The sequence below is a fragment of the Vipera berus genome, assembly GCF_964194415.1.
Source record: "Vipera berus genome assembly, chromosome: Z".
Taxonomy (NCBI): Eukaryota; Metazoa; Chordata; class Lepidosauria; order Squamata; family Viperidae; genus Vipera; species Vipera berus.
Window position 1 is genome coordinate 46,335,399 of NC_138205.1, and position 27,973 is coordinate 46,363,371.

Consider the following 27,973-nt stretch of genomic DNA (forward strand, 5'->3'; position numbering starts at 1 on the left):
TTATCAATCCCTCGTTTCTAGAATCTATGGTAAGAACCCAATAGCAGCAGCTGTGGAAGACTCCTTTCGTTATATGGTCTTTTGAATAGCATGACACTCACCTTAGGCCCTTGAACTGAGAGCTTGACCAGTATTCCCAATTTTTGATCCCTTGCTAGAAGAAGAACAGGCAAACGAACAGAAATCTCTTCTTAGGAATTATTTTTTAAGAAGTAGGTGTTATAAACAAAGAAGGAGACCACAGATTCTTTATTTAGTATCAAACTATTTTCACAGCTGGAATGATTTTAAGCCCTCTGGGACAAAAAAAGACATTGCTACATTCATTTCTCCTTACATGTCGGGGAACTGGTAGGAGAAATGTTCCTTTCCTGGACTAGTTAAAAGTTTATTACCATTCCCATGCCATTCAATTTCAGAATTAAAGCAGAGTGAAAGGTTCCTTTTTTAAGAGAACCACCACAAAGTTGAAGTCCATTGGCTTATCAGGATATATGTTGTCCCTTAAGGCATCATTTTCCTTTTGCACCTTTCTTCATGCTGACTAAATAAGGACTCTGTATTTCAATTTTCCTTTGCACTCACCTTTATTTTATATTTAATTACTAGAAAATCAAAGTATATTAAATATCTTCCATTCTAAACCACAGGATTGTAGCAAGATAGATTGATACATATGAAAATGTATGGTCATTGGTAAATGTTGGCAGGAGTCATGTTTGAAGTTCAAACCAACTTTTCAGGCATTTCCAGGAAGTTTTTCTCCTCTACTATTATCAAACGACAATAAGGAATTCATCGCTTCTGTCTCTGGAAGTACCAAAGTAGCCACTGGACAACAAAAGGCCAAGCCAGCAAGAAAAACCAGGTATGAGGAGACAGATGTACAGGCCAACTTGGCAGTTCCTGTGAGATAAAAACACATGACAGAGACTGAAGAAAAAAATGGAAGTGCTTGTCAACCTTTCTGGATTCCAAAAATTCCAAACAAAGGAGATCTGCTTTCTCCAATCTGCTTAATATTTTTCAGATTCAGATAAAAGTGATGAATAAGTAAAAATAATCACTTTTGAAGTTTTATTAATAAAATATTCTTATTGCCTAATGGGGATTGAAAGGGTGGAAGGGGAGGGGTAAATATTGTTAATATTAATAGAAAACAATTTGACATAAGCTTAGAGAAGTCTTATGCCTTACTAGTATTGCTGTCTATATTTCTTCTTTAAAGCTCACTCCTCTCAGAATTATCTACTACCATCTAGATACCTGCTTGTATCAATGCATTTGGAAAATTTCCCATAATGAATCCCCAATACCTTTGCATCAGGTACATTGGAAGGAAGGCAAGATTTCAACACAGATGTAGGATGCTGAAAGACAGAAAAATCAAGATGGTTGTGCCATCTAGAGCACTTCCCCCCATTCTATTTTCTAAGCGATTTTGTTGAAAGTGTATTTCAGATATCAGAATAATTGGGCTAGGTTTATACATGGATGGGAGATGATACATGCAAATTCTTAACAATATTTTAAAAATCTGAATCCTTGGCAATTGTATGTAATTTTACATCTCTTGCTTATATCCATTTATATAAAAATGTGAATTAAGGCAGATGTCTTTTCATTGTTTTTGTATTTGTTTTAAATACAAGCGTTTTATGGTTTTTTATGGGAACACTTGCTTTCTTCTCTTAACACATTTTGCCACTGCCAGCTGGTGTGAAATCAGGCAATTATCAACTTATACAGATGGTCACTAGAGTTATAAAATAATGATCATCATGACAGAATTGAAATATCAGTACAACCTGGAGGAGGAGTGGGCTAGGTATGACACAAAAAAAGATAAATTCAGTGGCATTATTGGGACCTAAGGTGAGAATTTAAAACTATAGAGAACAAAACAGAATAATAATACAAAGCGGAATTCAGCAGTTAAAGCTAAACCATTGTGGCCCTATACATGTCAGCTTGAAAAAGCTCCCTGGAAAGTGAATTCAGGGTCCCTGATGCAGCCAGCTAAAAAGATCTTGCCCATTTTCCTCCATAACAATAGATACAGCTTTGACGCATATCAGATTCTTTTCTAAAGATCTTAATACACAAGCAGTGTACTGATGAAGTTATTAAGAATTCCAGCATATGAAAAAAATGCACCACAGCACTAGAAAAAAAATTAGGATCTTCTATTTGCATTTTGATTCTAATGTAGTTTAGGATTTTATCCTAGTAAACTAATACAATGTGGGCAGCCCTTTCCCTTTCAGCACAATAGCAGCCTATTGCTCTTTTAAGGCTGAATTGGTTTATAAAGTATTTGTTACAGATTACTCCATGCTTGCAGTTCTAAAATTGTAATTCTAAAATTTTCCCTACCATTCTCCCCACACTTCCTTTTGTTATTCATTTCCCTCCCTGTCTTCACCCTGTCTCCTTATTTCCATCAAACAGGTCAGGACACATTGATCTTGTAGAACTGCACTTTTCAAAATCTCTGTGCAAGAACTCCCAAGACTTTTGATTTGCAACTTGTTCCCAACATATTCATTTTTCATATGTTGCTTTTAAAGCTTTCTGAGCAAAGCAGTGATTTGTACTTTATAAACCAACATGCTTGTCAGCTGTTGGAAGAAGCAATATACCTGCAAAGCTGCCCATGATTCCAAATAGTTGAGTCTTTCCATCACTTTTTTCATATCCTGCTGCAAAGCTTGAATGGTGCTCATCACCTGCAGGGTCATGTCCTTCTGGGTCAAGACACTTATCTGACTTTCTCTGATGGTTTCCGGGCTTTGGTTGATCTCAGGTGGGGATCTCAAAAGGTCCATTGAAGCTGTAGCAGAAAAAACAGAGAGATGAGACCCTGTTATTTTAAATGAAGTCAGTCCCACAATTTAAATCTGCCTGGATACCATGTCCTTATGTGTCAGATTTAAATGAGAAGGCAGAGAATACGATTTAAGGGACTTTAATGGTTTCATTTTAATGCAGCATCTCTCTCTCTCTTACTTGGGCCTCTTCCCACTTGCAATATAGTGTGGATAGCCTAAATATAAGAGGTTCCAATGGATCAAAATTAATGGCATGTTCATGCATTCCACTGAAAATGGCAGATCCAATCCTTGTTTGGAAGCTCTGAGAATAAAGGAAACATTGTTCCCAGTCCCTAATGTTTGAAGCTAATCAAACAACACGACAATCAACAAAAGCAAGGCAGGGTGAATGACAGGAATTAGAGGGAAGAACAGTGACCAACTGAATCTACACTTATGTTACTAATTAACCTTCTTCAAGGCCAAGACTTGAGCTGATCAGGAGAATCCTCCAACATAACCAAGGTAAGAAAGGATATCTCTGCATTATCAGTTGAAACATATGCTGTACAAGGCCAGCCCAATCACGTTGAAGGACACCTATATTCAGGGTTTGCACATTCTGTTCCAGAAAACCATTATCTCCAGTTTCTTGAACAATACCAAATTTGCTCCAGGTGGTAATGATTGTGATGGATATCTGATTGCTACACAGTCCTGGTGTTGAGTTTACAAATGGCCTAGAACAGCTCTGGAAGCTGGTATACAACATGCATGTTTTGAGTAGTAAATTCTCTACTATGTTTTTCCCTAACTGGATATTATCTAGGTGCTTTGAATGCTCTGTGGCTGAAAATTGTGGAAGGTATTGTCCTAACATATATATTGGAAGATATTATTGCTAAAAGAATCAGAAGAGTCCAAAAGTATGTAGGATAGGAGCATAGGGTAAGTTCATTAATTCCTGATGAGTAAAACTTGTAATTTAGCTTTGGAATGGAATTACTTTGGCATATTTCCCACTCTTTCTTTAAACAAAAGATCTTAGATTGGGAAGACATATTTGCACTACATTTTTAAAATAAAAAGCTCCTTGGATGTAGTAAACCTGGAGGGAAATCAGGAGGGAAACCTGATTTGAGGAAATCCCTCAAATCAGGAGGGAAACCTGTGTATATCTTTCTAAGAGGAGTGATACTGAATGGAAAAGGACTTTCACATAATGGTTATTCAACCTGCAAGTTCAGCTCTCATCATATTTTAATACAGTTTGTGAGATTCAGTTGTGAGATTCCAAATGATCTTAGCCTTGGCATAATTTCCCTCTTAACTCTTTTCCACTGATTAATCTGTAAATGGAAATGGTAATAGATTTTGCTCATACTCGATAGGCTCTGGTTGAAATACTTGGTAAAATAACTGGGCAGAATTTTGCAATATCTCTTATTTGTATCTTACTCCTTCTGGAAATTTACTTTTATGGCTGCCTAACTCAATATCTAACCCTTCCCATTTCCTTTTTGTTCTTCTCATCTTTTCTCTCAAGGTTTATTTCTGCTGTGGAATTACAACAGAATATATATTGTGGATGTCCTTCTAGTAGGATTGCATTCACTTGGAGGGGGGGATAAAAACATACATTCTCTGCCAAATGTAGACATTTTACCTTTGCCTTCATTACTTCAGAATGAAAGCAATTCTTTTTCAGACCTGTTTGCACTCGTGGATGAATTGTAAGATTTAGTTGCCAAATGCATGAGCCATAACACCTATAGGCATGTCCTAGGCCTGTTTCTGTACTTTCTTTCTGAAGCAAAAGATTAGATGTCCCTTCTATATATCTTCCTTCTCCAGCTAAGGATACTCTAAAAACTTACATCCTGTTTTCTCTGTAGCTTGACTCCTGGGAGGGTTGCTCAAGGGAAAGGTTTGTTTAGCTGATAGTCTGGCCTGTGGAGAAAGAAAAAGTAAAAACTAGATTTTTAGAATTGGTTTTTAACACTTTATCACAGTGTTTCCCTTTCCCAATTTAAATTAAAATGAAGTGTAATTGTTAGGAAATTATCTAGTTTTCTGTTGAAAACCTCACAAAATGCCTTAAGGGATTACAAATATTATTTTGCAGAAAAGGAAGTCATAATATAGGCCAGCAGCTCCCAACCTTTTCTATACCCCACACCCCCTAGAACGCTTCTGATATATTCTCGCACCCCTTACAAAAGTTCAAAATAATGGCAACGAATTATGCATATATACTATAATTTTGAAAAACATGTTTTTGCACCTCCTGGAATATTGTCTTGCACCCCGGGGGGGGGGGTGCAAGCACCCTGGTTGGGAACCCCTGATATAGTCCTAGAGCTACTGTATCTGTAATAGATGGCCTGAAAGGCCAACTGTTCAAGTGGAAGGATTGGCCTTCCTTAGCAATACTGTGGGGAAAATCCCCTGTAACCCAGTTTTTTTTAATGAAAGAATACTAAAAGCCAAACATGAGATGCCTTTTATTACCCCATTATTATTTCTAATAGGTTTTCAAATTTCATTTCACAGAGTTTATATAGGTGTGAATAAGTGAAAATTAAACCAAGGGTTTTGATTCAGTCCATTTGCTCAGATCTTGCAAGCCTTAATGTACTAAAAAAAACCCTCACCTTTGTTACTGTTGCAAATTTTATCTTGCCTAAGTTCATGTATCCAGAAAGGAACTTTGCTTTAGTTTAGTTGAACAGCTCAGATTACACAAGTCACTCATTATATGTCCTCAAAACATGGGTCTTTAGCTAAACATGGTTTAGGAGCCACAGACTGATTAAATGTCTTTTAAAAGAATCTGATCACAGCAAAAAATAGTTCTTGTGATATAATTGATTAGATATAGCAAAACTGATGGGAGAGCAGAAGATAATTTCTTGCAACCTCCCTAAACAATTATCAGGATATTCTTCTCAGAGGACTCTTCCTCATTGTTTTCCCAACTGTGCTAGGTCCCTGGTTCAGTGACCATTTTTATCTTGTGTCTTCATAATCTTTATCTCCTCCACAGCCAACAGCTTAAAGCTGTCTTTAATTGTTCCAGTTTTAAAATATTTTTCCTCTTTTGCTGACAGAGTTTTTGCTGTGGATATGACCCATCAGTGATGTGATTACTGATGCAGTCATGAGTGGGATCTGTACAGTTTCTACTGGCTTCTTTAGGTTCACAGAGGTACATCCCCTTCCTTCTTGCTTGGGCTGCAAGAATGCCTGGACACATAGACTCTCATGTAATGCCCATGTAATGCCTGCTAGGGGCTCTCTGAAACACTTGTGAATTCTTAGAGTTTCCTAGCATGTACAAGTTTATAAACACAAGCTTAATTTTTTAAGCTCAGGCTTTGGAGAGCTCCAGTTCTGTGTTGCAGAGTGGTTCTGTCACAAGTGAATCATTATAAGTTCACTCCTTGTCACAAAAGGTAATTTTGGGTAATTTTACCCACTGAATAGGCTACAGTGCTTTTAGGTCCTACTGGCCATGGCCACTTGATGGCAGCAGTAGTTGAGATGGGGTTTGCTTATTATTGATGGCCTTCTCCTGTTTCATCCGTGGCTTCTCTCCATTTCTGTAATTTGGCAGCTGGGTTATTTTTGACATGGGTTTAGCACTCTTTCAGAAAAGTGCTAGACCTGTGTTTAGAACCAGACCAATTGACAAGCAGCATGGAGCATTTCTGTACCTGAGCTGTTTGTTCATTTATTTATCAAATTTATTTATCATATTTATATAGCTTGGTGCTTGGTGGGAGGAGAAACAAAACAGAAGAATCCACCAAGTGCTTTTTAAAAAAATGCTTCACATTCAAACAACCCAAATACCACCACCCACCATCTTTGTTACTGAAGCAGAATAGTGATCAGCAGTAAGGACAACACAATTTACGATGGCATACTTTTCTAGCAACCTGTGTACTGGGTGATAGCATTTTGGCATAGGCCATTTGGCTATGTTTAAAGGCAGAGTTTTTAAGTTAAGCCGCCACCTTCTCATTTCCACTCCTTGTATTGTTTTGTCACCTGATGAGGTTCCACCTGCTCTAGGCTATCACAGAATACTTCATTCTTTGAATCATTGGTCACTTGGCTGCTCTTCATAACTTTGTTGGCAAGGCCAGGTCCTGCAAGAGAAAAAAAAGTCTCAGAATAAAAATAATAATAAAGTACAATCAGAAGAAACAGAGAAGATATGTATGGATGTGAATATATCTGCAAGTGATTATATCTTACAAAATCTGAAAATCCAGATGTGAGATGTTCTGACTTTCCCATAAATTAGGTCCAATAAAGGAGGCTTTAGTACCTTACTAAAGTTTTAAGTGTTTAGAACTGTTATTGTGGGCATATTATTTAAGCTGACTTTGCAAAATGTCAGGTTCATGAGAGTCTGGTAATTGCAGTGGGTATACATTTTATAAAGAAAAATAAATCTATATTGCAAAGTGACCTAATTTGATTTACGAAAGAGAAGGAAAATAATATACAGTGGTCTGCTTTGATTACATTGCTTAGCTGGGCATCAATAAGCCAATAGCTGGGCATCAATAAGCCAATTTTTAGAAAGCAGAAGAATGAGGAAGAAAAAGAAAAGAGCCATCTTCAAATCAGCTATCTCTTGCTCAGAATGAAAACGTCAAGAAGTTTTGGCTTTGCATAAAATGAAATCCTACATTGTTATGGCTTCTCTGAAGAAAACCTGAAAGTTTAAGTTATTTGAGTAAGGTTACAAAGTTCTATCCAGAGATGTAAGGTTCCATCACAGTGACAGCATTGGTTATTTAAAAAGACATCTACTGAAGAAGGAAGGAATTTCACCCTCTCATTAGAGACTGTTCTTAATGACTGAATTCATAAGAAGCAGGAAGCAGGCTACCAGCTCCTCCAATTATACAAATATAATTTCCTCATAGGAGTGAATGCTTGCAGTGAAGGCAAAATCTGCCCTCTGCCTTGACGCAAAGTAACTTCACTCTGTAACAATGATCCTACAGTATAAATGACTGCATTACTCAATATAAAGTGAAAGGAATGCACATTATCTACTGGGAATTCTTGCAGTATACACAGGGTAGATACATCCCCTATCACCATGATAGCATTTTATAAGATGCACTTGCCTGCTTGCTTGCAGTCTTCATGTACTGATGGATTTGGATAGATTTCAGCAACTCCATCTAATGAACTGTTTTGCAAAGAGGCAGTCTCCGAGTCTGCAAAAGAATAGAATGTTTTTCAATGTTGATCATTAAAAGTCTGGGCCTGGGTATATTAGTGTTCCCCTATCAATAGCTATAGCTTTGGTATTAGAGTTAGGGTTAGTATTAGGTCTAGTTTTGTTATTAAGTTTGTAGAAATGATTCAATGCTTTGCTGGATCTGTTCTTCAAAACCAACAAGCTCTCCAGCTCTTTGAAAGGTTGGCATTGCTGCTTTTAGGGACCCTGGCAAGGATGGATTTTAAATCTAGGCACACATGCCCAGAAACTTCAAGAGAGCCTCAACACACTTGTGCCAAGCCTTTGATCATATATGATGCCTTGGAAGCTTCAAGGAACCAATCCAAAGGGAGTTCTTGCTAAATGATTTGCACAGTCTTGCTTCATACCATGCTTTAATTTAATTTAAGCATGAAAGTATTATTTATTGAAGTTAATGGCCACAGGGCAAATAATATCCAAACTGAGCATGATTGTTTCCAGGTCTCTGGAATTCCAAGACAAGCCCATGATTTAAAATAGATGATTAACAAAGAGAAGAGTAGTCACAGAGCAGAGCAAGCAAAAAGCTCTAATTACTGTCCCAATTTGGAACAGTTTGGGCAGAAACAGCATCTTGTCTGTAAAGATCTTTTTATGTGTTCTTTAATACTTGGAAAAGAAAGTTCTTAAAAAATGTTTGGAGACTGGCAAAGCATGTAGTACTGATTAAAAGCTTCAAAATATCTCACTTCTCCTCAAGTCTATTATCTGAGACATATTCTAATTAACATTAACTTAAACACGCATTATTTGACTCTTATTATACTTTTTGTTCAGGAGCTGAAGTTAGCATACACAGCACTCCCTTCTCCCAATTTTCTTCTTACAATAAACTTAAGAATTAGGTTAGGTTAAGAGAATGACAGGGCCAAAATCACCTTGTGGGCTTCTATAGTTGAGTCTAATACTTTACCCAATATGCCAGACTGGCCATCTTATTTTAGCAGAAAAGCTTTTAGAATACATAGGAAAGACTGATCCAGAAAAGACCATCCACTGAGCTAAATGAAGACTTTCACCTTCCCGGAGTTATTTAAGGAAACAAAATGATATAACTATAGCAAGAAACTGCTTCTCTCTCTTTTCTCAATTGTTTGGCAAAATTACAGTGGAATTTTAATAAATGTATTTCTACCAAAGAAAGAAATTAGGCTTAGGAAAAACTGGATCAGTATTCATGGGAGACTTTTGAGATAAGCTATTTGCTGCGTTTGAGGATCTTTATTTTAGTTATTTCATTTATATCCTGTCTTCAAGGAATTCAAGGTTGTAATCATCCAATTTCCTGTCATTTGGGTTGAGCTAGAGTAGGTGAATGGATCAAAAACACTTGCTGAGCGACCAACATTATAACAGAAACAACATAGTAGCTGCCTATATATACAGACCAAAATAAAGACATAGCAGGGAGGCCCTCCTATGAATAGCTCAGATGGCCTATACCAGATGCCACTCAAAGGCAGAGAATGCATAGTACCAAGCCATGCAGCCTATTTGACTGGGCAGTTTTCTTGTATAAATTTTGCTAATATAAATGGCATTCAAACTTAGCATGGGAAAAGATAATTTCTGGACACCTTCACAGTCCTGGCACCCTGGCAAGCTCACTATCTCACAGGTGCTTAGAAGCCAGATAGGCAAATTGTTAGTTTATTTTACCCACAATGTCTCTAATGTAATATCACTTGGGGAAATGTTAAGTCTTCACTTTTTATTGTCTGCTGATACACTGCTGTATATAAACTGCAGCCAGACCTAGTGGACAGCAGAGAATCCTTTGTTGAGAACCCCCTGAATTTGTCCCAAGACCAGTCTGTAGAGTCACACAGTGAGCCATTAATTACTCATCCTATTTTTGCTTGAACTATACATTAGGTGAGTCACCCTTGTCTATATTCACACAACTTTTTTTAAATTGAATTAACTACTTTTCTGGGTTCACACAATGTACTAAATCATAAGACAAACAAGCGTGATTTGTATTATTGTTCAGTTACAAAATACCACAGTAAATCCTAACCTAATGTAGTATATGTTTCAACTGAATACCTGCTAGGTCTTTAACTGACCTGCAAAGTGTTTTATAAACCCAGCCATTGAGTGGCTTTTGTTCATCACTGCAAGAAGAGGTTAAGAGTTGGGGACAGGCCAAATTTCCTTTTAAGTCAACTGATCCCAAACTGCTCTGTAGATCTTTTGAGGGCTGCTTCCTGGGCCAAAATCCCAAACATGTCAAAGCAGGTTTGATTGCTCCACTCCAAACTGATGAGCTATTTGAGCAATTTGGAGATAAGTCAAAGTATCTAAGATTAGGGCTTGAAAAGAAACAAGAAAAAAAATCATCTGGTTGAAACTCCCTGTCCTAGAGGACCAATGTTCCATAACCAGACACATCTCCTAAGATCCTTAAATTTCCAAGACAAAAATACTCTATGCACTAAATTGCATGGAAGCACCAGTAAAGTTCACACAGGAGAAGTAAAGGAGTCAAGAAGGAGGTTAGGTTAGGGAGCAAAATAAGCTATAAGTTTAGGTTGTGGATCTTGAAGTGTAAAAGGTATAGGTATCTAATCACAGCTGCTGGTAAAACTATCCCAATGCCTCCCTCTCAATGCACTTTTGCTATCCACAAGCATACCTGATTTTTTCTTGAAAAAGGATTCGGGGGGTCTGGGCATATCATGAATCACTTCATAGAGGGGTTCAAAGTATACAAACATATCCTCCGAAGCTTGGTCCATCGGTACAGTGTTGATGACCTGCCAGAAAGTCTAGAAGTGATCTCTGGTGGTACAACACCATTCCCTGGGTCCCCATGAGAGATCTGGAAGCAGTTGCAGTGATGGCATTGTTGAAACAAAGAAAGCAAGACTTGACCTACTAGGAGACTCCTGAGATGCCTTCTTGATTTTCATAAAAGAATAGGAGGGTCTCTAGTTGCATTCAATAAAGGCATTCTAGCTCATGGGTAGATACCTATTTGGGAGGTTTACTCCCTACTTGTTCCCCATTTAAATATTTTTAGAATTATTTATACTTGAAGAAGAGTTATCTTTGAAGTAGGGAAATAGAAGCAATAGATTTTTCTAACTAGGATATATTGAATGCAAAATCAGAATGATGTTTGTTTTTTGCAGTTGTTCCACATCTTTTACTATAAACATGAAGACCAGAAGCTTGAAGCAGAGTGGAGGACAGAGGGTTGAAAATGATCAAGTAAAATACCTTGACATAAATCTGCCTGCAATACAAATCTCCAATCTTAGATTCTGCTAATACATTCCAATTAATCATGTAAACATTATGCAAGGGCTATTATGATATAATAATTAGCATGTATATAGTTAGTATTTAGCTAGAGCATTACCAAATAAAATGTCATATAAATTTAGTAGTGTGAATTTTAAGTCATTAAGCATAGATTCAAGCTGAGCCCTGAATGAGCAATTTCCTGTCATTTTTTCTTGTCTTCTCTCTTTGCATCTGTTAGCATTCTACTGACAGTAACACTCCTCACTACAAGAAGTTCCCACAATAATCCCATGCAAAGCCCTACTAACCAACATTAATATTTTACACCATTTACCTTCTGGGCTGCCTTCTTCATTTCCATAATATAAGCAGCCATGGCTTCCTCTTTGGTCATCTTTCCCAACCTTTTCCAGGCATCCCTGCCAAAACCCCAAAATATCTCTTATCTTGGGCAAGTGCTTCATTTAAAAAAAAAACCTGCTACAGGTTGAACTAGTTTGAAATTCAGAATCTCTCAATAATAGGTCTTTCTTAAGGATTTCTTATATGCAAGCACTAGGGATAATGACTGGTTATCAGTTTGTGTATGCTATGAATCATATTCTCTTTATTTCAATTTCATGAATACTTTAAAATATTTACAGTCCAGTTTGAACATTTCAAACAGAAGACATTGTTTAAAACAAATATATATTTTTTTAAAAAATGGATTGGCTCAGCAAGTAGTCCTAATTGAGGAAACTCCATTGACAATGATATGATTTAGATCAGGGGTCCTCAACCTTGGCAACTTTAAGACTTGTGGACTTCAACTCCCAGCATTCCTCAGCCAAAGCTGGCTGAGGAATTCTTGGAGTTGAAGTCCACAAGTCTTAAAGTTGCCAAGGTTGAGGACCCCTGATTTAGATTAATAATGGATCTACACCAAGAATAATTAAACCTGAGTTCAACAGTTAAAAAATAGCAAATGATAATGATAAAAATAACAGAATTATAGAATTGATAAGAAAAACTCCAAAAATAGCCTTGTAGCTCTTCTGGTGTATAGTCAAAGTTAGTGGTGTTGGGAAGGGATGCAGTCAAAATAGGCAAGATAGCAGTTGTACCTTGGGAATAAAGTCCCATCTTTTGTATCTGTTTCAATGTCAAAGGGGTGGGACTTTGGGGTGATGTCATCCCCACCTATTTTGTCCTGTTCTGTAGATAATGCTGTTCCAAAGGGACAGCTGCAAAGAAAGCCCTGTTTCTTATTGCCATAATTCTAATTTCTTTACAGAGGGTGAAACAAAATAGGACCCAAGCACTTTGCTACAATTAACTTATAGGCTGATATAGGCAGCACCTCAACTTTTTCACTCTCCAATTCTATAGGACTTTATAGATCAAAAGTGGTAGTTTTGTATTGGACTAGTATCCAGTGCAATAGAACAATATTAATTAGGTGGCCTTGTACCTTTTTATGTGCATTACAGGTAGTCCTCAACTTAAAACAGTTTGCTTAGTGACTGTTCTAAGTTACAACAGCACTGAAAAAGTGACTTATCACCATTTTTCATACTTATAACCATTACAGCATCCCTATGGTCATGTGCTTTACATCTGGATGCTTGATAACTGATTCACATTTATGATGGTTGCGATGTCCCAGGGTCACGTGATTAACTTTTGCCACCTTCTGACAAGCAAAGTCAATGGGGAAACCAGATTTACTTAACAATCACATTACTAATTTAACGACTACAGTGATTCACTTAACCAATATAGCAACAAAGGTCGTAAAATGGGGCAAAACTCACTTAACAAATTTCTCACTTAGCAATATAAATTTTGGGCTCAATTGTGGTCATATGTTGAGGACTACCTGTAGTAAGCAGGTATTGTGCCTGCTCTAGCATTGAAATAGCATCAGATGCTGGAGTCTAACAAAATTTATTAGCTCAGAACAAATCTCAGAAAAGACAATGTTTCATTTGGAACTGAGATAATTTGGCATTGGCTTTCTTACCATTTATATCTGCCAATAGGGTCCCAAAATCCTGGTCTTGGGATTTGGCATTGACCCATTGTTGCTTGCTTGTAGTAACCGTAAAAACGTAGCATTTCTTCATAGGAAGGGCGATAGGAATCTGAGGAAATAGAGGACACATTCAGGATCCTACAAGGAAAGAGGTATTTGATGACATGATCTCATTTTTAAGGTTCCCAACTGTGGTGAAACCACTGGCTGAAGGGGAGGGGGCTTATCTAAGGGGAGTAAAGAGGCATTGCAGTTTAGAGTCTATGTGGGGTAAGAAACATCTGATGTCAAGCGTGTTAGGTTTATATCTGCCCATTTCCCAAGAAAAGTTAACAGTCTGGTGAGATTTTTGTAATAGATGAACAATAAAATATCTATTGGACCTATTTATCAGCTGTTTTGCTTGCTAGTGCCAGACATCAGTCTGTCTCCAGCCATAGTGCAATACTGGAAATAAAACAATGGGATCTAATTCAACATAATTCTTAAGGCAATTTCATAAGGAGGCAATAATTGTCTGTCTGTCTGTATATATATATATGTATATATGTACACACACACACACACACACACACACACACACACAATATATATATATTTATCTCCAGTGGTTCAGCCTAGTTACTTAAGCTAAATAAGCGGTTACTATACAGCTGCTTCTTTTGAATATTAACCAATAGTCATTGTTGTTTACATCCTTCTACCATGCCTCTGCCAAATTGAGTGCTATAAATAAACAATGAAAAATGGCATAATTCTACAACAAGACATACTGCTCAAACTGGGGAGAATACAGGTTTGACTTGTTTTTCTGAATTTAGAAACCTAGCTTCTTATTCTTTACAGCTGTTCAGAGAAGCCTGATAAGTTTAGCATTTGGTGTCAGCCCTTAGAGGGCTAGGTGGGCTAAGTAACCTGAGAGGATCCCAAAGAGATTCTTACCATTTCGGGGTAAGCCTTGAATGACCCGGACAGCTGCTTCAAACTGTGTCTGGCAATTTGCTTCTTCTGTCTTCAACCCCATTGGTACCTAGTCAGATTTTTTTTTTAAAAAAAGAGGTTGAAATTTAGAGTGTGCAGACTCCAGGGAAAATGGGTGTAGAGATGAATGAAATGGTAGGAAGAAGGATGAGGAGAACTGGATTTTTCTTCCAACATTTTTGTCCTGTTCAGTGAGTTACAGCAGGATCGTGTTAGAGAGGTGTGCTTGCCCCAAGATCCTGTTTATTATAATTGTTAGTTTATTTATTTATTTATTTATTTTAATTCCATTTATATCCCGCCCTTCTCCGAAGACTCAGGGCGGCTTACAAGCTTAGCAGTAGCCTTCATTCTATGTATATGCCTGCTTATTAGGGCTTTCACACACACCCCAAGCGGCATTATTACAAAGTCAGCTTAATTGCCCCCAACAATGAATAATCAGTATTTATATAGAAAAAGGTGTTTATAAAGAGTATTTATAAGACAGTTGGAGAAGTTAGTCCATAAAGTCTTAGTTATATAGAACAAGTAAATCAGATAAGCATCCAAATTAATTTCCAAATTCTTGGCTGAGCTGCAATTTAATCTCTTGCCAGTGCTTTTTGTGTAAAAAAAAAGGTGCCAGAACTCACACACATCATAAAACCCGCCTACAAGGTTCCATCCAAAAAAGGTGCCGGAACTCTGTTCTGGGCGTTCTATGACAAAAAAAGGCCTTGCTTGTTCCTAACGATAGTTCCAGATAGTGGGTTCCTAACAGTGCCAGTCAAAAACATGTGCAGCTATTCTATCTTTCCCTCCTTATCATATTTTCTGCAATTACAAAAAAAGTTTAAAAGCACGAAATAAACTCTGGAGGGTTTAAATTAAATTCTGTCACCAATGTGGAGTGATGGTTGCAGAAAAATCACATCAAAACACTGAGGGGAAATTAAGCTTAAATAAAAATAGAGAGAGCCAGACTCAAGAGAGATGATGTGACCTAATAGATTTTTTTATTTTATTTTTTTTATTTTAATTCCATTTATATCCCACCCTTCTCCGAAGACTCAGGGCGGCTTACAAGCTTAGCAGTAGCCTTCATTCTATGTATATGCCTGCTTATTAGGGCTTTCACACACACCCCAGCGGCATTATTACAAAGTCAGATTAATTGCCCCCAACAATCTGGGTCCTCATTTTACCTACCTCGGAAGGATGGAAGGCTGAGTCAACCTTGAGCCTGGTGGGACTCGAACCTGCTCTAATTGCAGGCAGCTGGTGTTACTTAAGGAGGCATTAGCCCACTGCTAATTAGGAGGCATTAGCCCAAATAACAAGAGTCAATTTGGTCTGGTGGTGAAGACACTAGAAACCTGTGAGTTCTAATTCCACCTTAGGCGTGAAAGCCAGCAGGGTGACTGTGGGCCTGTCACTTTCTCTCAGCCCAACCCACTTCGCAGGGATGTTGTGGGGAAAAGAGAAGGCAGGACTGTTAAGAATGTTCACCATGTATAAAGGAGGGGATATCAATCTAATAATAATAAGAGGAAGATTGAGCCTGAGTACTATATGATTAAATACTTGTTTGAATATGGTTAAAAAAATAGTTATGGGTTTTATAATGAGAGATGTGATTTACAAGTAGTATAGTATTTTTTTTATGATATAGGAAACAAAATACTGGGATGATATATGAAATGTTTTGGATATTTAAATATAATCAATTTTGAGAAAATTATAATTGACAAGAAATGTTTTAAGTTTAAGTTTAAGTTTAAGTTTTATTTAATTTGTATACCGCCCTTCTCCTTGGTAGGGACTCAGGGCGGTTCACAGGGCATATATAAAAAAGACAATACAAAAATTAAAAAAGATTAAACCCATGCCCAGTTAAAACAGTAATACAAATCTAAAACAACAAATTAAAACCCATAATCCCCCGTCAGGCCAGACCAGCCATTTCAAATAGGTGGGTCTTCAGGCCACGACGGAAAGTTCGGAGGTCTGATGCCGTCCGGAGCTCTACCGGCAGTTCGTTCCATAATGCCGGAGCGCCCACAGAGAAGGCCCTCCCCCTGGGGGCCACCAGTCGGCATTCCTTGACTGGCGGCACCCTGAGGAGGCCCTCTCTGTGGGAACGCACAGGGCGGAGGGGAGTTGATGCCGGCAGCAGGTGGTCCCTGAGATATCCCGGCCCCATGCCATGTAGGGACTTAAAGATCGTAACCAAAACCTTGAACCTCACCCGAAAGACAACTGGTAACCAATGCAGCTCGCGGAGCAAAGGTGTAACATGGGAGTACCGGGAAACTCCCAAGACAACTCTCGCGGCCGCATTCTGTACCAGTTGGAGCCTCCGAGTGGTCTTCAAGGGAAGCCCCATGTAGAGAGCATTACAGTAGTCAAGGCGAGAGGTCACGAGCGCATGAGTGACCGTACACAGGGCATCCCGGTTCAGATAGGGCCGCAACTGGCGCACCAGGCGAACCTGGGCGAAAGCCCCCCTAGTCACGGCCACTATATGATCTTCCAAGGTAAGCCGTGAATCTAGGAGGACTCCCAAGTTGCGAGCCCTATCCACGGGGGGTAAGAGCTCACCCCCCATAGAAAGAGATGGAACATTTTGAATGTCCCGGGATGCCGGAATGTACAGCCACTCAGTCTTGTCAGGGTTGAGTTGAAGTCTGTTCCTCCCCATCCAGACCCGAACCGCCTCCAGGCAACGGGACATCACAGCGAGGGCATCACTGGGGTGGTTTGGGGTCGAAAAGAAAAGTTGGGTATCATCAGCATATTGATGATACCCAACTCCAAAACCACGAATGATCTCACCCAGCGGTTTCATGTAGATGTTGAACAGGAGAGGCGAGAGAACCGACCCCTGAGGAACTCCACAAACGAGAGACCTAGGGGCCGATCTCTGCCCCCCTGCCAACACCGACTGCGAGCGTCCCAGGAGATAGGAGGAGAACCACTGAAGAACTGTGCCTCCCACTCCCAATCCCCTGAGACGCCGCAGCAGGATACCATGGTCGATGGTATCGAAAGCTGCCGAGAGGTCTAATAGGACTAGGACAGAGGAATATCCCCTATCCCGAGCCCTCCAGAGATCATTCACCAGAGCGACCAATGCCGTCTCCGTGCTGTACCCGGGCCTGAAACCTGATTGGTAGGGGTCCAGATAATCCGCTTCATCCAGGACCAGAGGGAGCTGATGCGCCACCACACTCTCGACAACCTTCGCAAGAAAGCGAAGGTTGGAGACTGGACGAAAGTTGTTCAAAACAGCTGGGTCCAAGGCAGGCTTCTTGAGGAGAGGTCTCACCACCGCCTCCTTCAAGACGGTGGGGAAATAACCCTCACTCAAAGAAGCAGATATAACCGCCTGGAGCCAGCCTCGTGTCCTCTCCCTAGCTGCATAAACCAGCCAGGAAGGGCACGGGTCCAACAAACATGTGGAGGAGCTCAGCCTCCCCATAATCCTGTCCACTTCATCAGGGGTCACAGAATCAAACTCTTCCCAGGTAACATTGACAAGACCACCCGTGTCCTGATCGCCTGACTCTGCTCAGCTGGAGTCCAAACCGGTCCGAATCCGAGCGATTTTATCCGACAGATGTTGGCTAAATTCCTCGGCACGACCCTGCAAGGGATCCTCCCTCACCTCCTGATTAAGAAGTGAGCGAGTCACCCTAAACAAGGCGGCCGGGCGATTATCTGCGGACGCGATGAGGGTGGAGAAGTAATTGCACCTCGCCACCCTCATCGCTGCGAGATAAGACCTAATGTAGGTTCTTAACCGCAACCGGTCGGGTTCGGATCGGCTAGACCTCCAGCAACTCTCTAGGCCCCGTTTCCGACGCTTCATCTCCCGGAGCTCCGCGGAAAACCATGGAGCTCGCTGGGATCTGCGCCGGGTCAGGGGCCGCAAGGGTGCAACCCGGTCAAGTGCCTCAGTGGCTGCCCTTTCCCAGGCTTCCACTAAGGCATCCGCCGAGCTGTGAGCAGTGGAGGCAGGTGGGGACCCCAGCGCCGCTTGGAATCTATCAGGATCCATTAAGCGTCTGGGGCGGTACCATCTAATTGGCTCCGTGCCCCCACGGCGGGGGGTGGCAAAACGGAAGACCAGCCGCAGGAGATGATGATCGGTCCATGACAGGGGCATAATAAATGGAGAGCCCCCACCTAGATCATCCAACCACCGTCTAGATAAAAAAATCAGGTCAAGGGTGTGGCCTCCCTCATGAGTTGGCTCTGAAATTACTTGCGTCAGGTCCATGGCCGCCATGGAAGCCATGAACTCCCGAGCTAGCTCCGATGAACCTCCCAGGGATGGTAGATTGAAGTCTCCCAAAACTATAAGTTTGGGAAACTCAACCACCAAGCCCGAGAGGATATCGAGCAGCTCGGGCAGGGCTGCCGCTGTGTGACTAGGCGAAATGTACACCAGCAGCAAGCCCAACTGCGCCCCAGGACCAAATCTCATAAAGAGAGACTCACACCCGACTATCTGAGAAACGGTGGCCTCCCGCGGACATAAGGTCTCCCTAATAGTAACCGCCACTCCCCCACCCCTACCATGAGCTCGTGGCCGGTGTAGCACCCGGAAGCCTGGTGGGTTTTGATTACTGAGGAAAAACTAAGCTTAAATAAGAATTCTGAAAACAGGGACTATAGCGATTTACATAAGATGATTTTTTGCAAATGCAATTGTAAAACAAACTGATTAGAAAAGACACTACAAATTGATGTTATTTGTATAAATATTAGAATAATCTTTATATTCAACTTTACATGTATTGAAAGTACTAAGAACTATATTTGCTCAATGTTGGTAAAAGGAGAATATTATTGGAAGAAGAGAGGATCAAGGAAAGGTATTTCTAGTTAGTATGTTGATTATGAAATCATAGAAATGAACTATTATTGATTTTTGTTAAATATATGAACCTAGACAACACATTCTTTACCAAGTACTAAAGATTGTTATTGAAAAAATAAAAAATATATTTAAAAAAAGAAAAATCACATCTGGAAATACCTAATTCCAAAATGTGTATCTTACATTCTAAGTCTTAGGCAGGGATAAGAATCTTCCCCAAGTGCCACTTTCTCTGACTGAGCATTGACACCATACTCAAAAGCAACCAGGCACATTTTCTTCTTAAGTTTCATTATTTTTTTGGAACTTTGCAGGGCTTGAGAATCAGTTCTTTTGCCAATCATGGAATTTTAGTTCACTTTGCTTCATTGCCTCACCTGAACTCAGAGCTTATTTTCCCAGGCAACCTTAAGATCAACTCTTACCTAATCAGTTTCAGGACTTTGTATTGTAATCCACAAATAAAGCTTTTGGGAAACATGCCCAGGCAGGCAGGCATGCAAAACTGGTATTACACCATCAACATCATAATTTTCAGTTGAAATTTAAAAGCAAAAACAATTAGGTCTTGACAGCCAGGTAGCTTTGCTTTACAGGTAGTCCTTGACCTATGACCAAAATGTTGCTAAGTGAGACAATTGTTAAGTGAATTTTGCCTATTTTATTATCTTTCTTGGTACAGTTGTTGTGAATCACTACAGTTAAGTTAGTAACACGGTTGTTAAGTGAATCTGGTTTCCCATTGACTTTGCTTATCAGAAGGTTGAAAAAGTGACCACATGACCTTAGGACACTGCAACTTTCATAAATATGAGAGTTGCAAGTGTCTGAATTTTGAACACGTGACCATGGGGATGTTGCAATGGTCGTAAGTGTGAAAAACTGTCATAAGTCACTTTTTCAGCATCGTTGTAACTTCAAACAGTCACTAAATGAACTTCTGTAGTACCCAGAATTTGGATTTTTTGCAAAACAAACAAATCTAAGACTATCTCTTGAAAATAAATGGGTTGGTGATAGCCATTTTTTCCTACCTTTTATTTATTCTATTAGTCCAAGTAGAACTTCTCCTGAGCAAATGCAACACTGAAGGAACGAAACTTTTGCATTCTCCTATTGGTCAAAGCATTGATTGGCCCATGTTGTTTCTTGCTTGCCCTAAGTTTTCAGAGACTGAAAGAATGAAGATGACCATAGCCAGTTTCATATTTTAGAATATATAATTTTCTCAAACTTGGTAACCTTAAGATATTACTTGAAGTCCCAGAATTCCCCAGCCAGTTGAAGTCTACATTTCCTATCATTGCTAAAGTTGAAAAACATTGCTTTAGAGGAATTGTGTGTAAATTGCCCTCTGTGAGCTTCTGCCTCTGCGAGTCTTATCCCATCACATACAATGCAATGTGACAAACATGTTAGGCTTTGACATAGGAAATCTAGGGTAGAATATAGGGCGGAGGCTTTGTTCTGAAGCCAGGATTTAAAAAGATAAGAACTTCCCAAATCAGATCAAAATCCTTGCAAGTCCCAGACTGTGTTTCTCTAATTGACCAACCAAATACTAATTGAGAAGCAAACACAAGGGCAGGTGTGTGATAGCTTGTTCCAGTTCACATCCCCCAGCCACTGGCAATGGGTCTTTTACTGAATGTGATATTCAATCACATTGCTAAATAGCTATTGACCATGGTCTACCATAAATTTGTCTGCAGGTAATCCTGATATTTACATTAGGAGTACCTACTCCACTGATGCCAAGAGACAGGTGAACATTTACTCAGCCACATCATTCAGACAATGCCAGTGGAGTATTACATTCAATCATATTCTATATCCAAGCACTGCAGTCACCTCACATGATTTCCGTTTTCAGAGCTAAAATGATGCCCTTTGTTTGCTTTATGGATGCAACCCATGTTCCAACGCTTCAGGTATTAACTCTGACATCCTCTTCTGTCTTTCTCTTGTAAGACCTTCTCAACCTCCTTGTACAATTCTGCCTGAAATGTTCTTTACCTTTCTAACTCAAATGAACATCTGTAGCAACCATAAGTGTTGTCTCCCCCAGATTCCAAAACAAGGATCTGATTTCCTATTTCCATTCCTCCCAAATGCCATTTTATTCAGCGTTTACTATTCTGCCAGTCTGCACACGGTTCCAACAGACTCCTGTGATAATTTTCAGATGTCTCTGCATTTTAAAACCTAAGCATTCCCGTGTCAATCTTGATCACAAATTTCCACCACTCTCTGCTGATCATTTTTTCCCCTGTGCATCGACAGGCTTGCAGCCCCTTTCTGTAACTGCATTTCATGATTTATTTATTTCTGGGTCGACGTGGAAGCCCGGGTGTTTACTTCCGTCTTTCTCGGCCTGCCGCAAAGATCTCTGCCGAAAGGACATCAGTTTACCGCAAGAACTATATCTCCGGCATCTAATCTCCATCTAGTGAACCTAAATACGCTTCTCAGCTATGATCCCCTTTTTTTTCCTTTCAACAATTATTACATGGATAGCCCTACCTCGTACTCGGTTGCATAAAGTGCTGCGCTCACTTCCCTCTGTGCCCGCACATCTCGTTTGTCAACTTCTTGTTCATTGCAACAGCAGCTGTTTCAATTTTGACCTTCTGAGTCCCGCCCATAATCGTCCGTATCACGGAGAAGCGAGATTCAGCAAATCATTGCACAGCCGGGAAAGTTACGCCTCTCACCTCGGCCAATCAACAAAGCAGATCTCCCGTCTTGATGCTACAGACCTCTATTATCTTGTGCCTCGCCACGTTTTATTTTGCACCTCCATAACTTTACCTCTAAAATGTACAACATAGTGAAGAAATAATGGGACAGAAACTCTTGGGGATTTCTCAGTGCCAAGTTTTCTAAACACTTTTTTCTTATTTGATTCATATTTGAACATTCTTGAGTTCAATATCATTTTCACTGAAAAAAGCAATAAAACTTTTGATATATCCTACATATATTCATCCCCTTCATGGATTACTGCCTTGTCGTGGCGAAGGGGCTTGCGTAATTCAATGAAGCTATGAGCTATGCCGTGCAGGGCCACCCAAGACGGACAGGTCATAGCAGAGAGTTCTGACAAAACGTGATCCACTGGAGAAGGAAATGGCAACCCACTCCAGTATCTTTGCCATGAAAACCCTATGGACAGTACCAAAAGGCAAAACGATATGACGCTGGAAGATGAGCCCCTCAGGTCGGAAGGCGTCCAATATGCTACTGGGGAAGAGCAGAGGGCTAGTACTAGTAGCGCCAGAAAGAATGAAGCGACTGGGCCAAAGCCGAAAGGACGCTCAGCTGTGGATGTGTCTGGTGGTGAAAGGAAAGTCCAATGCTGTAAAGATTTTTTCTCCATAGGAACCTGGAATGTAAGATCCATGAATCAAGGAAAGCTGGACGTGGTCAAACAAGAGATGACAAGACTGAACATTGACATCTTAGGTATCAGCGAACTAAAATGGACAGGAATGGGTGAATTTAATTCAGATGACCATCAGGTATACTACTGTGGGCAAGAATCCTTCAGAAGAAATGGAGTAGCCTTCATAGTCAATAAAAGAGTAGGAAAAGCAATACTGGGATACAATCCTCAAAATGACAGAATGATCTCAGTTCGAATCCAAGGCAAACCATTCAATATCACAGTAGTCCAAGTCTATGCCCCAACCACCAGTGCTGAAGAGGATGAAATTGACCAGTTCTATGAAGCACTACAGCACCTTATAGAACTAACACCAAAAAATGATGTTCTTATCATCATGGGGGATTGGAATGCTAAAGTAGGAAGCCAAAAGATAACTGGAATAACAGGCAAGTTTGGCCTTGGAGTGCAAAATGAAGCAGGGCACAGGCTGATAGAATTCTGTCAAGAGAATGCGATGGTCATAGCAAACACTCTTTTCCAACAACCCAAGAGACGGCTCTACACATGGACATCACCAGATGGTCAACACAGAAATCAGATTGACTATATGCTCTGCAGCCAAAGATGGAGAAGCTCTATACAGTCAGTAAAAACAAGACCAGGAGCTGACTGTGGCTCAGACCATGAGCTTCTCCTTGCAAAGTTTAGGCTTAAACTGAAGAAAGTAGGGAAAAGCACTAGGCCACTCAGGTATGAATTAAATCATATCCCTGTTGAATATACAGTAGAGGTGACAAATAGATTTAAGGAATTAGATCTGATAGACAGAGTGCCTGAAGAACTATGGACAGAGGTTCGCGACATTGTACAAGAGGTAGCAACCAAAACCGTCCCAAAGAAAAATAAATGCAAGAAAGCAAAATGGCTGTCTGAGGAAGCTTTGCAAATAGCTGAGGAAAGGAGGGAAGTGAAAGGCAAGGGAGAAAAAGAAAGATATGCCCAATTGAATGCAGAATTCCAGAGAATAGCTAGAAGAGATAAGAATGCCTTCTTAAATGAACAGTGCAAAGAAATAGAAGAAAACAATAGAATAGGGAGGACCAGAGATCTTTTCAAGAAAATTGGAGAAATGAAGGGCACGTTTAATGCAAAAATGGGCATGATAAAGGACCAAAATGGCAGGGACCTAACAGAGGCAGAAGAGATTAAGAAGAGGTGGCAAAATTACACAGAAGAACTATACAAGAATGAGCTTAACGTCCCTGATAATCACAATGAGGTGGTCACTGACCTCGAGCCAGACATCCTAGAATGTGAAGTGAAGTGGGCCTTAGAAAAACTGAGCAACAACAAAGCTAGTGGAAGTGACAGTATTCCAGCTGAGCTATTCAAAATCTTAAAAGACAATGCAGTAAAAGTGCTACACTCAATTTGCCAGCAAATTTGGAAAACTCAACAGTGGCCACAGGATTGGAAAAGATCAGTTTACATTCCAATTCCAAAGAAAGGCAGTGCCAAAGAATGTTCAAACTATCGCACCATTGCACTCATTTCTCATGCTAGTAAAGTCATGCTTAAAATCCTACAAGCTAGACTTCAGCAGTATGTGGATCGAGAACTACCAGAAGTACAGGCAGGATTTCGAAGAGGCAGAGGAACTAGAGATCAAATTGCCAATATACGCTGGATCATGGAGAAAGCTAGGGAGTTCCAGAAAAACATCTACTTCTGCTTCATTGACTATGCTAAAGCCTTTGATTGTGTGGATCACAACAAACTGTGGCAAGTTCTTAAAGAGATGGGAGTACCAGACCATCTTATTTGTCTCTTGAGAAACCTATATGCGGGTCAAGAAGCAACAGTGAGAACTGGACACGGAACCACTGATTGGTTCAAAATTGGGAAAGGAGTCCGGCAAGGCTGTATACTGTCGCCCTGCCTATTTAACTTATATGCAGAGCACATCATGAGAAAGGCAGGGCTAGATGAATCAAAAGTTGGAATTAAGATTGCCGGAAGAAATATCAACAACCTAAGATACGCAGATGATACCACTCTAATGGCAGAAAGTGAAGAAGAACTAAAGAGCCTCTTGTTGCAGGTGAAGAAGGAGAGTGCAAAACTTGGGTTGAAACTTAACATTAAGAAAACCAAGATCATGGCATCTGGCCCTCTCAATTCCTGGCAAATAGATGGGGAAGAAATGGAGGTAGTGACAGATTTTATTTTCCTGGGCTCCAAGATCACTGCAGACGGGGACTGTAGCCAAGAAATTAAAAGACGCTTGCTCCTGGGGAGGAAAGCCATGGCAAATCTAGACAGCACACTAAAAAGCAGAGACATCACCCTGTCAACAAAAGTGCGTATAGTCAAGGCTATGGTCTTCCCAGTTGCAATGTATGGCAGTGAAAGTTGGACCATAAGAAAGGCTGAGCGCCAAAGAATTGAGGCCTTTGAACTGTGGTGCTGGAGAAGACTCCTGCGAGTCCCTTGGACTGCAAGGCGATCAAACCGGTCAGTCCTAGAGGAGATCAATCCTGACTGCTCTTTAGAAGGCCAGATTCTGAAGCTAAAACTCAAGTACTTTGGCCACCTAATGAGAAGGAAGGACTCACTGGAGAAGAGCCTAATGCTGGGAAAGATCGAGGGCAATAGAAGAAGGGGACGACAGAGAATGAGGTGGCTGGATGGAGTCACTGAAGCAGTAGGCGCGAGCTTAAATGGACTCCAGAAGATGGTAGAGGACAGGAAGGCCTGGAGGAATGTTGTCCATAGGGTCGCGATGGGTCGGACACGACTTCGCAGCTAACAACACATATATTCATACAAATATAAGGTTCTTTTCCAGTCAAAGTCTTCTGTATTTGTTGACACAGCAGCGGCTCCCAACCATTTCTATACCCTGCACCCCTAGAACGCTTCTGATATATTCTCTCACCCCTTACAAAAGTACAAAATAATGAATTATGCATATACACTATAATTTTGAAACTTCTAAACCAGGTTTTCATACTCCGGGGGGGTGGGTGTATGAGCACCCCCAGTTGACATAGAATTATTAACCAATAGACTGCTTCTTTTCGTGAAACTTCAAAATGACATTTCATCTATGCCTGCTGCTTTCCTACATGACAATTGATTTATTGCTTTTTATATCTCTTTTCTATTGGAACTGGCTCCTTGATACTGTTTTCCTACAAGTGTTTCTGTCATTCTATAATTCTGCTTGTAAAGTGTTGGGAAATATTTTTCTTTAAAAAAAACTACAACTTTTATTAAAACCTTTAAAAAAGATTAAAAACTACTACAAACTTATGTAAAGTAAGAAAGAAAAAAGTAAAAAGAGAAAGCAAAAAGAGCCAGTTTGATCTAGTGGCTAGGTACTCACAGCAGGAAACTGTGAGTTCAAATGTTACCTTAGCCATGAAAGCCAACTGGATATTCTTCACAGCAGTTATAAACACATTTTTTCATTTTCTTCTAACACTTCCCTTTCTTAGAACTCTTACATTATTACATTTGGATTTTTTTTAAATTTTCCTGTGATTTTTTTCTGACCTTTCTAAAATATATTTTAACATGTTATGTTATGTTGTGTTATGTTTTTATTTATTTAATTTATTTATTTATTTATTTATTTATTTATTTATTTATTTATTTATTTATTTATTTATTTATTTATTTATCTATCTATTTAGTCGGTCTTGTGATTTTGTACTCCATGGTGAAAGCTTGTGTTCACTGCCTGCATCCTTCTAAATGTCCAAAGTTCTCATTCTTTGTTTTTCCATGACTATTATAATAAATTGTTACAAAAGCCAGATAAATATGGATCACAACTGGGACATAAATGTCTTTGGCCTCAAGATGGTGCTGCTTCCCTGCATAAACAAAATCCATTTGTAAAATAATGTGCCAAGGTACATGAATGAATATCTTACCTTTGACTGAATTTGTGCTGGACTCAATTGAATTCAATATCTGTACTTGGAGTCAGCCTTAAAAATGGAATATCTCATGTGTTTGCATTGTATTTGGATGGGAGGGGTAGAAGTTTGCACAAGTAAAAAACTGTGAAACCTTTGTATTGTATTTGGATGGGAGCTGTAAGTCTACACAAGTAAAAACTGTGAAACCTCTTCTGATTATATTCATTTAGAATGTGCTGGAAGAAATGGATTTTTATCCCTTTAAAAGATGAAATAATCTGGGTAGGTGTCTCCTCAAATACTCAGTTAGAGGGATGCGTGCACGTCTGTGTGTTGGGTTATATAGCTCTTTATGATTTGGGTTCTCATTTTTGCCCAGTACGGTGTTTCTAAAGATGAAAATTCTCTTTTGCTTGTTTTTTCCTGGGTATCTGCTGATGGTTCGATTCATGCTGCTTAGTATACTTGTCTGATATAGTGGGAATCCAAATTAGGTACTACACGAGTCTTTTCAAATGTGTCATTCAAATAAAAAAAGCTTACTCATGAACTGTATTTTCTTTATAATAAATTATGGTAAACAGTGCGATCTTTTTAAGCCACGCCCCCTTTCTTCCCGTCCTGTGCTATGGCCTTGTTTTCCATATCAAAAGGAAGAGATATTGTTTCATTGAAGAGTAAAGTTTGATGAAGTGGAAACGCCGTAAGTGGGGGCCTTACTGCAGCTTACAGTACTTCTGGAGTAAATATCCCCCCCCCCCATTTTATAAATATAATTGAAAAAGTTGCCAATTATATAGCAGGGTGCAAATCAAACAGTCATGGTTTATTTATTTTTTTCTTCCCCGAAGTTGCCCTTCCTGCTCCCCGAAATTCAAGAGGGCTACATCTTGGGGTGATGTCGGGCGGTACCATCGATTTTCCCGGCCGCTAGAAAAGGCTGTGGGCCGGCACGCGGATTCTCCGGCCAGACAGCCGAAGGGCGGGAAAGAGTTAAAAACTCTCGCCTCAGCTGTAATTTGAGCATTCCTGGCAAGCTCTGCTTCTGCAATCTGCGCGCAGCAACGGCAAGTCACAAAGGAGGCTGGACAAGCAGAACTTCTCTAGAGCGTAGGGCTGCCCCGCAAGTGGGGCGACAAGTCGATAAAAGGGCTTCCTCAGCCCCAAACTGGAGGATAGGGGAGCCAGTAAACTCAGCCATGTTTTGCGGGAAATGGAAAAAATCCCGCTTGGAAAGTTGTCACCAGCAGCAGCAGCTTTCTGCCCATCATCATGGAGGAACTGCCAAATCCTCGGGACGCCGCGCGTTCAAAAAATTGGGTAAGTGAAGTGCCTGGCGAGCTGGGTATCCCCGGAGCGAGGAAAAGGCGTGCCGCGCCTTCCTAGACTTTACAAGTTATTTTACTGGATTTAGATGTAGCGCTGATTAAAGTGAG

The 27,973-nt window shown here is 40.0% G+C and overlaps 2 protein-coding genes across 3 annotated transcripts in view; one reads left to right on the plus strand and one right to left on the minus strand.

Moving 5' to 3' along the window:
* Positions 1-214: 214 nt before the first annotated feature.
* On the minus strand, positions 215-21,924 carry ACBD4 (acyl-CoA binding domain containing 4). Of its 2 annotated transcripts, XM_081345145.1 has the most exons (12): positions 21,744-21,924; positions 20,255-20,393; positions 14,315-14,402; positions 13,361-13,481; positions 11,690-11,774; positions 10,742-10,862; positions 7,964-8,056; positions 6,867-6,967; positions 4,691-4,763; positions 2,643-2,833; positions 1,317-1,370; positions 215-906 (listed from the first exon to the last, which is right to left on the minus strand). In XM_081345145.1, exons 3-12 carry the CDS (start codon positions 14,394-14,396, stop codon positions 796-798), a joined length of 1,032 nt encoding a protein of 343 aa, XP_081201271.1. In that variant the 5' UTR covers positions 14,397-14,402; positions 20,255-20,393; positions 21,744-21,924; the 3' UTR covers positions 215-795. The 2 variants fall into 2 exon arrangements, with proteins under 2 accessions (XP_081201271.1, XP_081201270.1); XM_081345144.1 differs by lacking the exon at positions 20,255-20,393 and having other exon boundaries at positions 216-906; positions 21,744-21,923.
* A 5,701-nt stretch (positions 21,925-27,625) lies between these two features.
* Positions 27,626-27,973, plus strand: part of PLCD3 (phospholipase C delta 3) — an 80,809-nt gene continuing 80,461 nt past the window's right edge. The window contains exon 1 of the mRNA XM_081345146.1: positions 27,626-27,857. Coding sequence (XP_081201272.1) covers positions 27,737-27,857 — 121 coding nt within the window. The 5' untranslated portion in view covers positions 27,626-27,736. The remainder of the gene's footprint in view (positions 27,858-27,973) is intronic.

Coding starts and splice junctions, on each gene's coding strand:
- ACBD4 (XM_081345145.1), bottom strand. CDS start 14,396: ATGGGGTTGAAGACAGAAGAAGCAAATTGCCAGACACAGTTTGAAGCA. Junction 8,057..10,741: donor CTTTTTCAAGAAAAAATCAG/GTATGCTTGTGG, acceptor ATTCTTTTGCAG/ACTCGGAGACTGCCTCTTTG. Junction 4,764..6,866: donor AGCAGGTGGAACCTCATCAG/GTGACAAAACAA, acceptor CTTTCTCCACAG/GCCAGACTATCAGCTAAACA.